Consider the following 14,511-nt stretch of genomic DNA (forward strand, 5'->3'; position numbering starts at 1 on the left):
AAAATTGGTAAGATGTGTAATTGAAAAATTGATTAATCCGTGAAACATGTGGTGAGAATTAAGAAGAACATCACAATGAGTGTTATGTTAAGGAGAAATTATCGTAGAAATATAAACAATATATAAAACAGTAAAACAACACAATAATTTGGTAGCCTAATTCAGTGAACCACCTACATTTGGAGGGCCTCCTCCAAGAGAAATACTTTCACTATATATGAAGATAAGATTACAATTAATATGTCATTAATATGAATTTTGACCGATGATAAATTCTGTGCATAATACGATCTCATATAGTAGTAATTTTTATATAATTTGAATATGAATTTTGTTAATAATACGATCTCGTAGTAATTTTTATAAAATTGATACGACAATTTCACACAAACTTTATTGGTGATATAGAAATAGTGCGACTGTCCCCAAGGGGACACCAAGTGGTGCGACCTTCTGTGTGTGAACAGTGAGGTCTCGGGTTCAAACCCCACTGCTCCCCCTCCCCAACTCCCCCAAGTCAAAAAAAAAAAAAAAAAATAGTGCGACTCGGTTGGGCAATTTGCATAATCGAAAATTAAATTGGTGACACGAGAAAACGTCCTTGATGACGAAGTCAAGGTAGACTAGAAAAGAATTGTTGGTTTATCTTGACCATGACTAACTTTTAACCCATTCGTGGGGATCATCATGATGTAGTGCGTTTGTAGTACGAATATTTCTCATACATAAATATAAGTCAATTTTTTAGAGGGACAATATAAATCAAAAATAATTTAGAAATTTATTAGCAAAAGAATTAAATACATGTATATATATAAATAGTGCATGGCCTGGGGCAACACGCGTGAAATTAAAATGAGTGGTATGCGTGTGCGTGTGTTGGCCTAATGGTAGGAGGTTAATGCCCGAAACCTGAAGTCTTGGGTTCGAGTCTTTCGTCGCGCGGTTTTTGAATTTCTTTATTTACTTACATAATTTATTAAAAAATAAATAAAAATGAGTGGTATGTTGGGAATTAAAATAATGAGCCCAAAACAAGTTAGGCATTATAATGAAATTATATATATGCATCATTTTAACCTAGACAGTCTGTAGGAACCAAATTGAATGCATGTGGTCTCCATTAAAACTTCATTTTAACCTATGAGGTACTAGTCTGTAGGAACCAAATCTAATTAGGATTTATTAGTTATCAATTAAAATTTATTAATCCTAATTGAATGCATGTGGTCTCCACACACATGATATCACCTAAGGACGTCCTCTTGAAATGATGATTATAACATATATGTATATATAGGTCACATCATTTCTTTTATCTAATTAATTAGGTTAAAAAATTTCAAAAACATATGTACTACTAAATTTTAAGCAACAATATTTTATTTTATTTTATTTTATTTTATTTTTGTATTAAAACTACAATATTGTTGTACAGAAGATATTAGAGTGTAAGAAAAGGTTAACAGACGATTAGATTATATGATATATATTCATTATAACATGGAAAAAGAAAAAGTCAAAAATATAAAAAGAATATTCCAATAAAAGAATACTAGTACATATACATATAAAGAATAAATCCATAGAAAAAAATAATGGTGAGGAATATATATCTGAAAAGAAAGAAGAAAAGAATTCCTAGCTAGAAGAAAAGAAGGGTCATGGCGCGGGCGACGTCATCATATGTTGAAACTCGTCGAAGGTGAGAACTCCGTCGGCGTTGAGATCGTAGGTGGCGATCATGTCGCCGCACTGATCGACGCTCCGCCGCTCCCCCAATCTGCTGAGCATCCGCCTGAGGCTGGACGGCGTAATGCACCCGCTCCCCTCCATTTCGTACATCTTGAACGCCTCCTTCAGATCGCTCGCCTTCTCCTCCTCCGCCGCCTCTTCCACCACTCTCACCAAATCCTCCATGCTCAGCAGTCCGTCCCCGTCCGAATCCATCAGCGCCACCGCCGCCGCTGCCTCCTCCTCCGTCATCTCCCCCACTATCGCCCCCACGCACCGCTGCAGCTCCGCCGGGCACACCTTCCCGTCCCCGTTCCAATCGAATCGCTTGAAAACTTGCGCATATTTTTCCATCCAATCCAATATATGTCTCTAAATTAAACCTCCAAATTTTAATTAAGAGAGAATTAGTGATTGAATCTCCTTCAAACGGAACAACGCTTGCGCCATGCTTATATATACACATATATATAGCAGTTTCGTGGAAGTAAATCTCACGCGCAATTGATAAGAAATATATAGGGTTTTACGCGAATTTTGACCGGAACTATTATTGTTGACAATAAAGAAGAAAAATTGATATATATATATGTGAATGTATAGTAGCCGTATTTATCTAGTTTCCAGGTAACTGGGAACCAGTCACAAATTTCAACCACTAGTTGAAATACTAGAATCACGGCTTGAAATTTCTTTAATGTTATTCCAAGGGCCAAAAAATATATTAATTGGAATCACAATATATATATATATATATATAGGGGAGCGCTCCAATGAAACCCCCTATTTTTAGTGAGACCTGAGACACGATCTCGTGCGTTTATTTCATCAATCCTATGACTGATATTGTATCTAGAGGGATAATTTTTTTTTTTCTCATGGTTCGAATCCTGGAGGGAGTGAAATATTTTAAATTCCGTTATTCATCAGTATATACTGCATTGTTCATCGGTATATACTGTCTTGTTCATCAGTTTATATGTCTTATTCATTACCAATTTTTTAAATTTCATTATTCATCAGTATATACTGCCTTGTAACCTTTGTTCATCAGTATATATGTCTTATTCATGGTCTTCAGTGTCTCACGAAAAATATGGGTTTCACTGGAGCACGCCCCTATATATATATATATATATATATATATATATATATATATATATATATATATATATATATAGGGGAAGGCTAACATAAAAACGCTTCTTAAAATATAAATTAGGAACCATTTTCAGCCCTTAGATCATCAAGATCTACGGTTGATTCATCACCTTGTTGGATAAATTCATGATCCTGAGTTCGAATCCCAAAGATAGCAAAAAATTATTTTTCCCAATTCATGCCTTTAATTATACAGTTTATTCATGCGTGTTATACATAAAATTCATGCATTTTTACTGGTTCGTAATTCTTAAAATAAGGGTGGTTTATTGAATAACCACCCCCTAATATATATATATATATATATATATATATATATATATATATATATATATATGAGTGTGTTTACTTTTTTCCCCTCTAAATAGACGGATAATATAATGAGATATAAACTTAAAGTGAGGATCACATTCTTATTTGGTTTGAAGGATAATATATTTATTCACTCCTTATAAGGTAGTGTAAAATTATACCAGTACCATCTGTATAAAATTATCCATTTTCCAAGCGATAAGGGGCTGCCCAAAAAATTATACAATCTGCCCGAATTTTTTTATACTATTAAAGCAAACGAAATTAAGGTGGTAAACGTAGCTTATCCCTTCATTATACCTCAAAGAAAACACACCTTTTATATATATTTATATATATAGGGAAGGGATCAATGAAGAATGCTAAATGTAGAAGGAAACAACGAAGGCTGATCGAATAACTCAATACATTTACTGAATAAATCACGTGAGCGCATGAACGAAAAATGTACGTGTTTATTCAGTAAAATAACTATTCGTGCGGTCGCGTGATTTATTCGGTAAATTTATTGACTTATTCAGAACGAAATATAGTTACTTCTTCATAGATCCCAACCCTATATATATATATATATATATATATATATATATATATATGTGTATATATATATATAGGGTGTGGATCTAGAGAGAACTACATTATTTGTGAGAACGGGAGAACCATCAAATCTAATGCATCCACTGTAAAAATTAATGCATTCGCTGTTAAAATTAATGCACTAAATTTTTTTTAAAAAAATGCTCCCTTCAGGATTCGAACCCAGGACCTGCATTCATCCAACAAGATGATGCATCCACCGTAGATCTTGATGATCGAATAGCTGAAAATGGTTCTCCGGTCTTCTTTTATTTATGGTTCTTTCTTGAACCTCTCCCTATATATATATATGTATATATATATGTATTTAAAAAAAAAAACCAAAACAATCAATACTAATAACGAAACCACATATACTAAACACATCATACAAGCCACAAAAAAAACTAAATAACTTTAATAATATAATACAAAAACTTGAATGAACATTAATAAGAATAACAACCATATATTGACGACAAAAAAAATGCAGTACAATTAATAAACACAACAAAAACAACTGAAAAAGTATAAGCACGCTGATAAAAACAATTAAAAAAATATTACGAACCTGTATTCATTTCAATCAGAGTATGAAAAAATGAAAACAAAACCAAATTTTCTAAAGTTTTTTGCTGCGAACCCTATAAAAGTTCTTCTGATAAAATTTTAAAATGAAACTGCTATAAGACGTTAAACCTAAAAGGAAGATTAAAAAAAAAATATTCAAACATATTAATTTCATAACTACCGAAAAGAAATAGATTTGTTAAAGTTTGACCACTAAAAAGGCGGTTACAAATAAGAAACTAAATTTACATAATTAACCTTAATGATAATTAAACATAAAATTAAAAGCATCAAACAAATAAAGAGCGGATGACGTATAAGCCGCTAGATCTTATTTAATCAAAGGCCATGATCAATTCTTTATTCTCAAAACATATACAATTCTCCATGGATCCATTCTCTCTCTCTATATATATATATATAAGAGTTAGCTATAATTATATATACCTTTTAAAATATAAATGACTAAATCATGAATCACAACCAGAATCTGGCCGAACACCGACGGAATATTCCGTCGGTAAGAATCAAAATTCCGTCGGTAAATGGAGATACCGACGGATTACCGACGGATTTCACCCGTCGTGAAAACGCTCGTCGGTAAATGATTTACCGACGGATTTTTTCTGTCCGTCGGTGGATACCGACGGATTACCGACGGACGTCGCCGTCGGTAAGTCTCCGGCGCCGGCGTTGGCCGTGGTAGGTGGCGCGTTTACCGACGGATTACCGACGGAAAATTCCGTCGGTAAATTATTTTTAATTTTTAAATTTTAATTTTTTTTTATCAACCTATCTTCGTATTCTACAAGTATTTCGTATTTTTAATGTATTTTGAACTTAATTGCATATGATTTGGCCAACTTCCCAGTGGGTCACCCATCTTACTAGTGCTCTGAATCAAGCACGCTTAACCTTGAAGTTTCTTTCGAGTGGTCGCCAGTAGAGAACACGCGTATTATTGATATAACTAGCACCTATTAATTCATTTAAACTCTATTTCAATATACAATATCATTTATTCATAACCTTAGAATATGTCGAGATGATATCTAAGACTTGTGGTGCCGGCGAAAAAATGACGGTAAATATATGATCGAATTTAAGATAATAAAAAAATTAATATTATCGTTTATTAAAAAGAGAAAATATTATTGCTAAAAATAACTATCAATTTTAAAATATTTTCAATAATTTAAAAATAATAATAATAATAATATAGAAAATTAATTTAAAATAATTTAAAAAAAATTAAATAATAAATAATAAAAAAAAATAAAAAATAAAAAAATCAAATAATAAAAAAATAATTTACCGACGGACTTTATCCGTCGGTACTAATTTTAAAAATAATTTAAAATAAAAAAAAATAAATAAAAAAATAAAAAAAACAATAAAAATACAAATAATAATATTTATTGAAATTACCGACGGAAAATTCCGTCGGTAAATATAAAAATAATTAATAAATTCGAAATTATCCAAATTTCCGACGGAGTTTAATCCGTCGGTATTCCGTCGGTAAAAAATAAAAATAATTATTAAAATCGAAAATACCGAATTTACCGACGGATATTTGACAAACATGGTTTTCGTACCTCAATTCCACATGATTTGTTGTCATTTCCCTTCATATTTTGATTACTAATATGTGTTTGTATCCCAATTTTGTCCTAACTGTTGAGTTTTGATGCTTGGTGTAGCTTTTGGAGTGATTTCAGGGAAAATCAAAGATTAATTAGAGAGTTTTGAAAACATTAGGTTAAAGTTCATCTCGAGAGGAATCCGTGAGCGCAAACGGCGACCAAATCGGAGTTCGGACGAGGGAGAACGGAGCCGAACAAACGGACTGCGCATAAAGCCCAGGCGCCCGCGGTCCGGGCCGCGGCCACGGGCCCGACCGCGGGCCTCTGTCCAAAATTGCCCAGTAACCCGCGGTCCGGGCCGCGGCCGCGGGCCCGACCGCGGGCCTCTGCTCCAGAGCAGTCCAGAACGTTTTTGACAGGCACCCGCGGTCCGAGCCGCGGCTGCGGCCCATGACCGCGGCCTCCCCTGCTTCCAGCCGCGTTCTCAGCCGCGGTTCATGCCGCGGCCGCGGGGAAGAGGCGGAGATCCGTCTTTTGGTGGGCCCAGACGCGATTTTTGCCCCAAAACTCCATTTCTCCCCTCTTTTCTCATATCTTTCATCTTCCTCACCCATTTTTCCATCTTCCCCAATTCCTCCACACCAAACCCTAGCCTCCATTACCACATTTTTTCACCAAGATTGAAGGCATTGAAGAGGAGAGAAGATTGAAGAAAGCTCATTAATAGGATTTGTCACTTCTTACTCTCTCTTTCATTTATGTATTTCTTTGATTTTGGTTTGTTGTTTGTGAACATGTTTGGATAAAATCCCCCATTGGTTTGGGGATTAGGCTAGATGGATGTTGTATTGGATTGAATGTTATGCTCAATATATTTCTTAGTTATTTCTATTGCTATTATCTTTTCAAGCCCTAGATTTATATCTTGTATGGATTGTTGGCCACTCTCTATGCATTTCCAATTTATGTTTTGAATCGGGAGAGGATAATCATAATAGATTAGGTGCTTGAAACATATCAACTCAATAAACCGAGAGGTTGAGAGTTGGGTGAGAGTTTGTCGATCTTTGTGTGCTTTTGGGAGTTATAGGTTAGAAGTTGACCGGGGACGGCAACTATGACCCGTAATCTACCGTTTTAGTCGTCCGGGAGGGGGCTAGAACTAGTTGGGAGATCACTCTAGATAATTAGGAATGTTAAGATTAATATTGAGCTATTTGAAATCCATTACTTGTCCATTGATGCCTAGTCCCTAAATCACCTTCATCACTTGTTTAATTCTCTTTGTTTGTTTGATCTTATTAGTCTTTGAAATTGCTAGATAATTGAACCTTTCACCTCATTGTTTAGTCTAAATAGCTCTAGCATAATGAATTAAGATAATCACTAGATTGAACTACTAATCCTTGTGGGATACGACCTTGCTTCCATATATTGCAACTACCCGTATACTTGCGGTGTGGTGAAAATAAATAGCGAACAAGTTTTTGGCGCCGTTGCCGGGGATTAGTTTAGTTTCTTTGCTTGTGATATTTTGCTTCATTGTGCTTAACTACTTTAGACATTTTACTTGCTTTAATTTTTGTTTTCTATTTTAAGATTGTGATTTGACTCTTTGTTCTTGTTGGTTGATAGGTAGTGTATGAATACAAGGTCTAAAGGTGCACCTCTTATACCTATAGACCTTGAGGTTGAAGCTTTTTGCCGACACAACAAAGCAAGAACAAGAAGAGATAGAGAGTTGGAGGAAGCTATGGCGGAAAATTTCGATTTAATCCGTCAACTCCAAAGGCAATTGGAGGACATGCAAGGGCAAATCAATGAGCAAGAGGCTCAAAGGAATGCACCACCACCACCACCTATTAGCAATATGTTCCAACCCGTGGTCCAACAAGTGGGAGTGCATGCCCCGAGAATCAATGCCAATAATTTTGAGCTCAAGCCGGCCCTCATCAACATGGTGCAACAAAATCAATTCGCCGGTCTTTCTCAAGATGACCCGAATGGACATCTCGGCAATTTCTTGGAGATATGCGATACTATCAAGATAAATGGAGTTCCGGAGGATGCCATTCGACTCCGACTCTTTCCCTTCTCACTGAGGGGCATGGCCAAGACATGGTATCAATCTTTAGAGATTGGTTCCATCACTACATGGGAGAAAATGGCTCAAAGGTTCCTTATCAAGTTCTTCCCTCCAAGTAAGACAATGAAGATGAAGAAGGACATTGTCCAATTTCATCAATTCGATGGAGAGACCTTCTATGAAGCTTGGGAGAGATTCAAAGAGATGATAAGGAAGTGTCCCAACCATGGTTTGGATCAAAACACCATTATTTGCTCATTCTATATCGGGTGTAGTGGTGAGATGCAAAGAGACATGAATGCATCGGCCAATGGAGCATTGTTGGAGAAGAGCCACGAGGAGGCCACCCACATCATAGAGAACTTGGCCGCCAATAGCTACCAATTTCCGGGGGAGAGGACTATTTTGAAGAAGGTGGCGGCTACAACAAGCTCGGATCCGATAGCTCTTTTGACAGCTCAATTGACCGCCATGAATAACAAGATTGATGCTATGTCAATATCAAGGGTAGAGCCCGTGGTTGAAGAACAAACTAGCTTCGAGGATGTGGACTACATCAACAACAACAACAACCGAGGCCAAGGGAATTTCCAGCCTTCACATCAAGGTGGTTATCAAGGCCAAGGGCAAGGGCAATACAATCAAGGATTTCAAACAAATCGCCACCCAAATCTTGCCTATGGTAATCCCAACAACTTCTTGCAACCACCACCCGGATTTGCGGTAAGTGATGGTATGATCAAGGAAGAGAAGAAACTCAACCTTGAAGAAATTTTAATGAAATTCATGACGGCCACTCAAGCCCACATGACGAGAACCGATGAAAGGTTGGAGGCTCAAGCGACCCAATTGAAAATGCTTGAGATGAAAGTGGGGCAAATTGCCGAATCCTTAAGCAATCAACGCCAACAAGGGCAATTTCCAAGCAACACAATTGTAAACCCTAAGGAGCATTGCAAAGCTATTAACATACTAGGTGAGACAACCTTTGAAGAGTCCAAGATGTGCTTGGGAGAGGAGGACATGGTTGAAATAGAGAAGAGCAATGATGGAGACATTTCTTCAAAAATGCAAAATGATAAGGAAAAGAATAAGGAAGTGTACAAAGCTCCACCTCCTTATTGCCCACCAATCCCCTTTCCTCAAAGGCTTCCCAAGAAGAATGTGGAGAGTGAGTTCTCCAAATTCCTTGAAATCTTTCGGAAGGTGAATATCAACATCCCTCTTGTTGAAGCTTTGCAACAAATGCCCAAGTATGCAAAATTTCTCAAGGAAGTTCTATCCAAGAAGAAGAAATTGGAAGAATTTGAAACGGTCAACCTCACCGAAGAATGTTGTGCCATTCTTCAAAAGAAGCTACCTATCAAGATCAAGGATCCCGGGAGCTTTACTATCCCATGTGATGTTGGAAATGGTCGTTTTGGAAAGGCCTTGTGTGATTTGGGAGCAAGCATAAATTTGATGCCTCTCTCCATCTTCAACAAGCTTGAAATAGGAACCATTAAGCCAACCACGATTGCTTTGCAAATGGCGGATCGTTCCGTTTCATATCCTAAAGGGATAGTGGAGGATGTCTTGGTGAGGGTTGACAAATTCATTTTTCCGGTGGATTTTGTGGTGTTGGATATGGTCGAGGACAAGGATGTACCTTTGATCCTTGGACGTCCATTCTTGGCGACGGGAAGGGCCCTAATTGATGTTGCAAAGGGCAAGCTCACATTGAGAGTGAATGATGAGAGTGTTACCTTCTCAATCCACAAAGCTCCCAAGCACAAAGATGGGGAAGAAAGAATGAAAATGGAGGAATGCAAAATGATGCAAGTGATCGAACCTTGCATCAACTTGAAGGAAAAATTGAAGAAAGAAAAGGGAGAGGAGAAATCTCCAAGCTTGGAGTTGAAGCTTCTCCCCACACACTTGAAGTATGCATTCTTTGGCGAGAATGAGATACATCCAATGGGGCAAGACCGTGTACTCCAACTCAATGAGTTAGATGAGTATCACACATTTGAGAAGTCAAGCCTCTACAAGGAGAGGACAACAAGTGCTAATGACGAGATGATGCACAAACGGGAGTTTGCACTCGATGATGAAGTCCTTCTCCTCACCTTCCGTCAATCACTACCTCCGGAAAAGCCAAGATCAAAATGGTCGGGTCCTTTCAAAATCAACAAGGTTTTCAATAATGGAGCAATTGAATTGAGAAAGAAGGATGGAAGAACCTTTGTGGTTGATAAGGAAAGAATCAAGGTGTATTTGCCCTTGAAACCAAAAGTTGAAGTGTTCGTTGGCACCATCCCCGAGCCATGACACCATCGTGAAGACGTCGAGCTCACGACGTTAAACTAAGCGCTAGTTGGGAGGCACCCCAACAAGGTACCCTTTAATTATTGCAAGTTCAATAAGTACACAAATACATAAGTATTTATATATTAACCTATGTATATATTTATATATGTGTGTGGTTTATCTTTTTTTTTTATGTTAGTTTTTTTTTTGTGTCCGAGACAACTTCTCCTTCTCTTTTCCTCCAAACTCATTTCCACTTTGTGTGAAATAAGTTTGGGGGGAGGGGAAAGATGGATTAGTTGTCTCATCTATCTTTTGCTTTACTTATTTTTGTTTGTTTTAGTTTTATTTTCTTGTTTTTGTTATTGTTGAATAAATGAAAGCTTGAGAGTTAGTTGGGTTGATAATTTTGTTTTTGTTTTGCTTGGGATAATTGTAGCAAATTTTGTGACGATGAATTGTTTGTTGTTGGGCTTACAATATGATTGTTGTTTTTTTGAAAAGAAATTGTGTGTATCACTTGTGGATTATGCATGAAAAGTTTGAACTTGTGACAAGTGAGTTAAATATTTTGCCTCCAAGAACTTGATAATGAGCTTGTAAGAATTGAGCCATTGATTGTCATATTATCACAATCTCATTTCATTCTTGAGTGTAAATCAATTGAACATGCTCGTTAATCTCTAGAACTTGCCATAAGTCCTCTCTAAAAAAATGAAAGTAGATGTGTTATGGATATTGAAGTGATTTAAGGCCATCCTTGCTAGCCACTTGACTTAAATTATGTCCAAATTCTCATATGATCATAGTTTACCCACTTTGTGCCTTATAGCTTTTTTTTGAATTAACCAATGAAAAGGGGTAGAACGTTGATTGTTGGTGGTTGCTTTGATGAAAATGGTTGAGAAATCATTGAAATTGCTTGTCATACTTTGATTGAGTGAAAATCACTAGTCTCCTATAAACTCAAAAAGAAAAAGAAAGAAAAATGAAGAGAAATGTTGAACAAGATAGTATAAAGGGGAGTGATTTGCCTTTTGAATCATGGTCTTGATAAGTATTCATAGGATGAAAAAGAATAAATGTGGAGATATTGGTTATTGATTGATTAGAAAAGAACAATGGTGAATATGACTTATTCAATTTGAGAATTGTATGGGATTTGAGTCACTTTGCCTATAAACACCTCACCTCACCAAAGAGCCCTCATTGCAACCTAAAGAAAAGCCCTTGTTGATCATTATTTGTAGCACATTGAAGCATAGAAAGTTAGGACAAATGGCAAGCCTATGGTAGATTGCATGCATTGTTTCAATTCGAGTGCAAACACGTCCATTCTAAACACTTGAGAGTTGAGTGCACCATTGAAACATTCACCTTGTGAGGATTCAAACTTGGATGCTATAATGTTGAACTCACTATCACTTGTGACTTCTTAGAATGCATTTTACTTGTGATACACTTTTGAAAGATTTTTGAAATTGTTGAAGCCTTGAAATGACATCAATTCATGCTCACATGTTTGTTTACTTTTATTTCTAGTCTTTTTGTAGTTTGGGGACAAACAACACTTTAAGTTTGGGGGGTTGACAAACATGGTTTTCGTACCTCAATTCCACATGATTTGTTGTCATTTCCCTTCATATTTTGATTACTAATATGTGTTTGTATCCCAATTTTGTCCTAACTGTTGAGTTTTGATGCTTGGTGTAGCTTTTGGAGTGATTTCAGGGAAAATCAAAGATTAATTAGAGAGTTTTGAAAACATTAGGTTAAAGTTCATCTCGAGAGGAATCCGTGAGCGCAAACGGCGACCAAATCGGAGTTCGGACGAGGGAGAACGGAGCCGAACAAACGGACTGCGCATAAAGCCCAGGCGCCCGCGGTCCGGGCCGCGGCCACGGGCCCGACCGCGGGCCTCTGTCCAAAATTGCCCAGTAACCCGCGGTCCGGGCCGCGGCCGCGGGCCCGACCGCGGGCCTCTGCTCCAGAGCAGTCCAGAACGTTTTTGACAGGCACCCGCGGTCCGAGCCGCGGCTGCGGCCCATGACCGCGGCCTCCCCTGCTTCCAGCCGCGTTCTCAGCCGCGGTTCATGCCGCGGCCGCGGGGAAGAGGCGGAGATCCGTCTTTTGGTGGGCCCAGACGCGATTTTTGCCCCAAAACTCCATTTCTCCCCTCTTTTCTCATATCTTTCATCTTCCTCACCCATTTTTCCATCTTCCCCAATTCCTCCACACCAAACCCTAGCCTCCATTACCACATTTTTTCACCAAGATTGAAGGCATTGAAGAGGAGAGAAGATTGAAGAAAGCTCATTAATAGGATTTGTCACTTCTTACTCTCTCTTTCATTTATGTATTTCTTTGATTTTGGTTTGTTGTTTGTGAACATGTTTGGATAAAATCCCCCATTGGTTTGGGGATTAGGCTAGATGGATGTTGTATTGGATTGAATGTTATGCTCAATATATTTCTTAGTTATTTCTATTGCTATTATCTTTTCAAGCCCTAGATTTATATCTTGTATGGATTGTTGGCCACTCTCTATGCATTTCCAATTTATGTTTTGAATCGGGAGAGGATAATCATAATAGATTAGGTGCTTGAAACATATCAACTCAATAAACCGAGAGGTTGAGAGTTGGGTGAGAGTTTGTCGATCTTTGTGTGCTTTTGGGAGTTATAGGTTAGAAGTTGACCGGGGACGGCAACTATGACCCGTAATCTACCGTTTTAGTCGTCCGGGAGGGGGCTAGAACTAGTTGGGAGATCACTCTAGATAATTAGGAATGTTAAGATTAATATTGAGCTATTTGAAATCCATTACTTGTCCATTGATGCCTAGTCCCTAAATCACCTTCATCACTTGTTTAATTCTCTTTGTTTGTTTGATCTTATTAGTCTTTGAAATTGCTAGATAATTGAACCTTTCACCTCATTGTTTAGTCTAAATAGCTCTAGCATAATGAATTAAGATAATCACTAGATTGAACTACTAATCCTTGTGGGATACGACCTTGCTTCCATATATTGCAACTACCCGTATACTTGCGGTGTGGTGAAAATAAATAGCGAACAATATTGTCCGTCGGTAGTGATTCCGTCGGTAGTCCGTCGGTATTTTCATCGAAAATAGATGCCGGCTCCGGCGATGTTGCCGGATGACGGTCCGTCGGGGATCCGTCGGTATCTACCGACGGAAAATAGTCCGTCGGTGATTTCCGTCGGTGTTCGACCAGTTTTCTTGTAGTGAATTCTCAATGTATATATTATGTATAAATTCATTATGAAAATGTTTGAATTCAAAAATTAAATTTTCGCTCCCTATAAAATTCGATTTAAGAAACATGAATTCATCCAACTAAGTGATAAATTCACCATAGATCTTCACGATTTAATTAAGGATTGAAAATAGTTTATAGTTTATATTTTAAAATAAATTTTTATTTTATGTCTCATCCATATATGAGTTCATATGATCAGACTTTCGTAGGTCAAGTGGTTTGATATATAGGAGACTATATATCCTTGTATTTTTTCTAAATCCTTGGAAACACTTTTGTTTTTGCTGAACATATATTAATTTCTATGCAGAAATCGTTATAATTATATATACACAGATCAAAAAACATGCATGTTATACTCCATATTTTAAATCACAGAATGTAATACAACAAAGGAGCGCAATTTTAACTGCAACGTGTATGTATTTAAAAAGAAAAAAATATTAATAGTAATTCGAAATCAGAGCCAAAAAGAAAATTACGACGCGCATATATCTTTTCTCTTGGTTTTAGACTACAAACTAATTAGCTTTATTTATAGGATTAATAGCCGAAAAATACACGAACTTTCACCGGATTTGCATATTGCACATGACCTTTAAAAATAGCCTTAGAATACATCACATTTTAATTTAATCGCAAATTGCACCTGCGTTGACTAACACCTTGATCGGTGGTGACGTGGCTGTCGGATGACGTGGACGGTTTTCCGATGTAGTAAAACGACGTCGTTTTGTCAAGCTCTTTTAATTTTTTTTAAAAAGAATCAAAAAATAGAAAAATCATTTTGTTCCAGTTTTTCCAAAGCGGCCTTAATCCAGCCGCGTCGTCTGCCTCAGCCAACCTCTGTTCTCCATCGTCTCCAGCTAGCGCGTGGTTAGTCGACCACCGCCTCTCCGCCCACCCCTCTCAT

At 37.2% G+C, this 14,511-nt stretch overlaps 1 protein-coding gene and 1 non-coding gene across 2 annotated transcripts; both read right to left on the minus strand.

The window, feature by feature from the left end:
• Positions 1-1,526: 1,526 nt before the first annotated feature.
• LOC131016131 (probable calcium-binding protein CML31) lies at positions 1,527-2,286 on the minus strand. Its single transcript, XM_057944755.1, has one exon. It carries the CDS (start codon positions 2,086-2,088, stop codon positions 1,663-1,665), a length of 426 nt encoding a protein of 141 aa, XP_057800738.1. The 5' UTR covers positions 2,089-2,286; the 3' UTR covers positions 1,527-1,662.
• Positions 2,287-8,151: 5,865 nt separating this feature from the next.
• LOC131019209 (small nucleolar RNA R71) lies at positions 8,152-8,258 on the minus strand. Its single transcript, XR_009100131.1, has one exon. It is a non-coding gene; the product is annotated as a small nucleolar RNA R71 (small nucleolar RNA).
• Between the last annotated feature and the right edge of the window lie 6,253 nt (positions 8,259-14,511).

Source organism: Salvia miltiorrhiza, chromosome 3 (genome assembly GCF_028751815.1).
Source record: "Salvia miltiorrhiza cultivar Shanhuang (shh) chromosome 3, IMPLAD_Smil_shh, whole genome shotgun sequence".
NCBI classification, from domain to species: domain Eukaryota; kingdom Viridiplantae; phylum Streptophyta; class Magnoliopsida; order Lamiales; family Lamiaceae; genus Salvia; species Salvia miltiorrhiza.

Coding starts and splice junctions, on each gene's coding strand:
- LOC131016131 (XM_057944755.1), bottom strand. CDS start 2,088: ATGGAAAAATATGCGCAAGTTTTCAAGCGATTCGATTGGAACGGGGAC.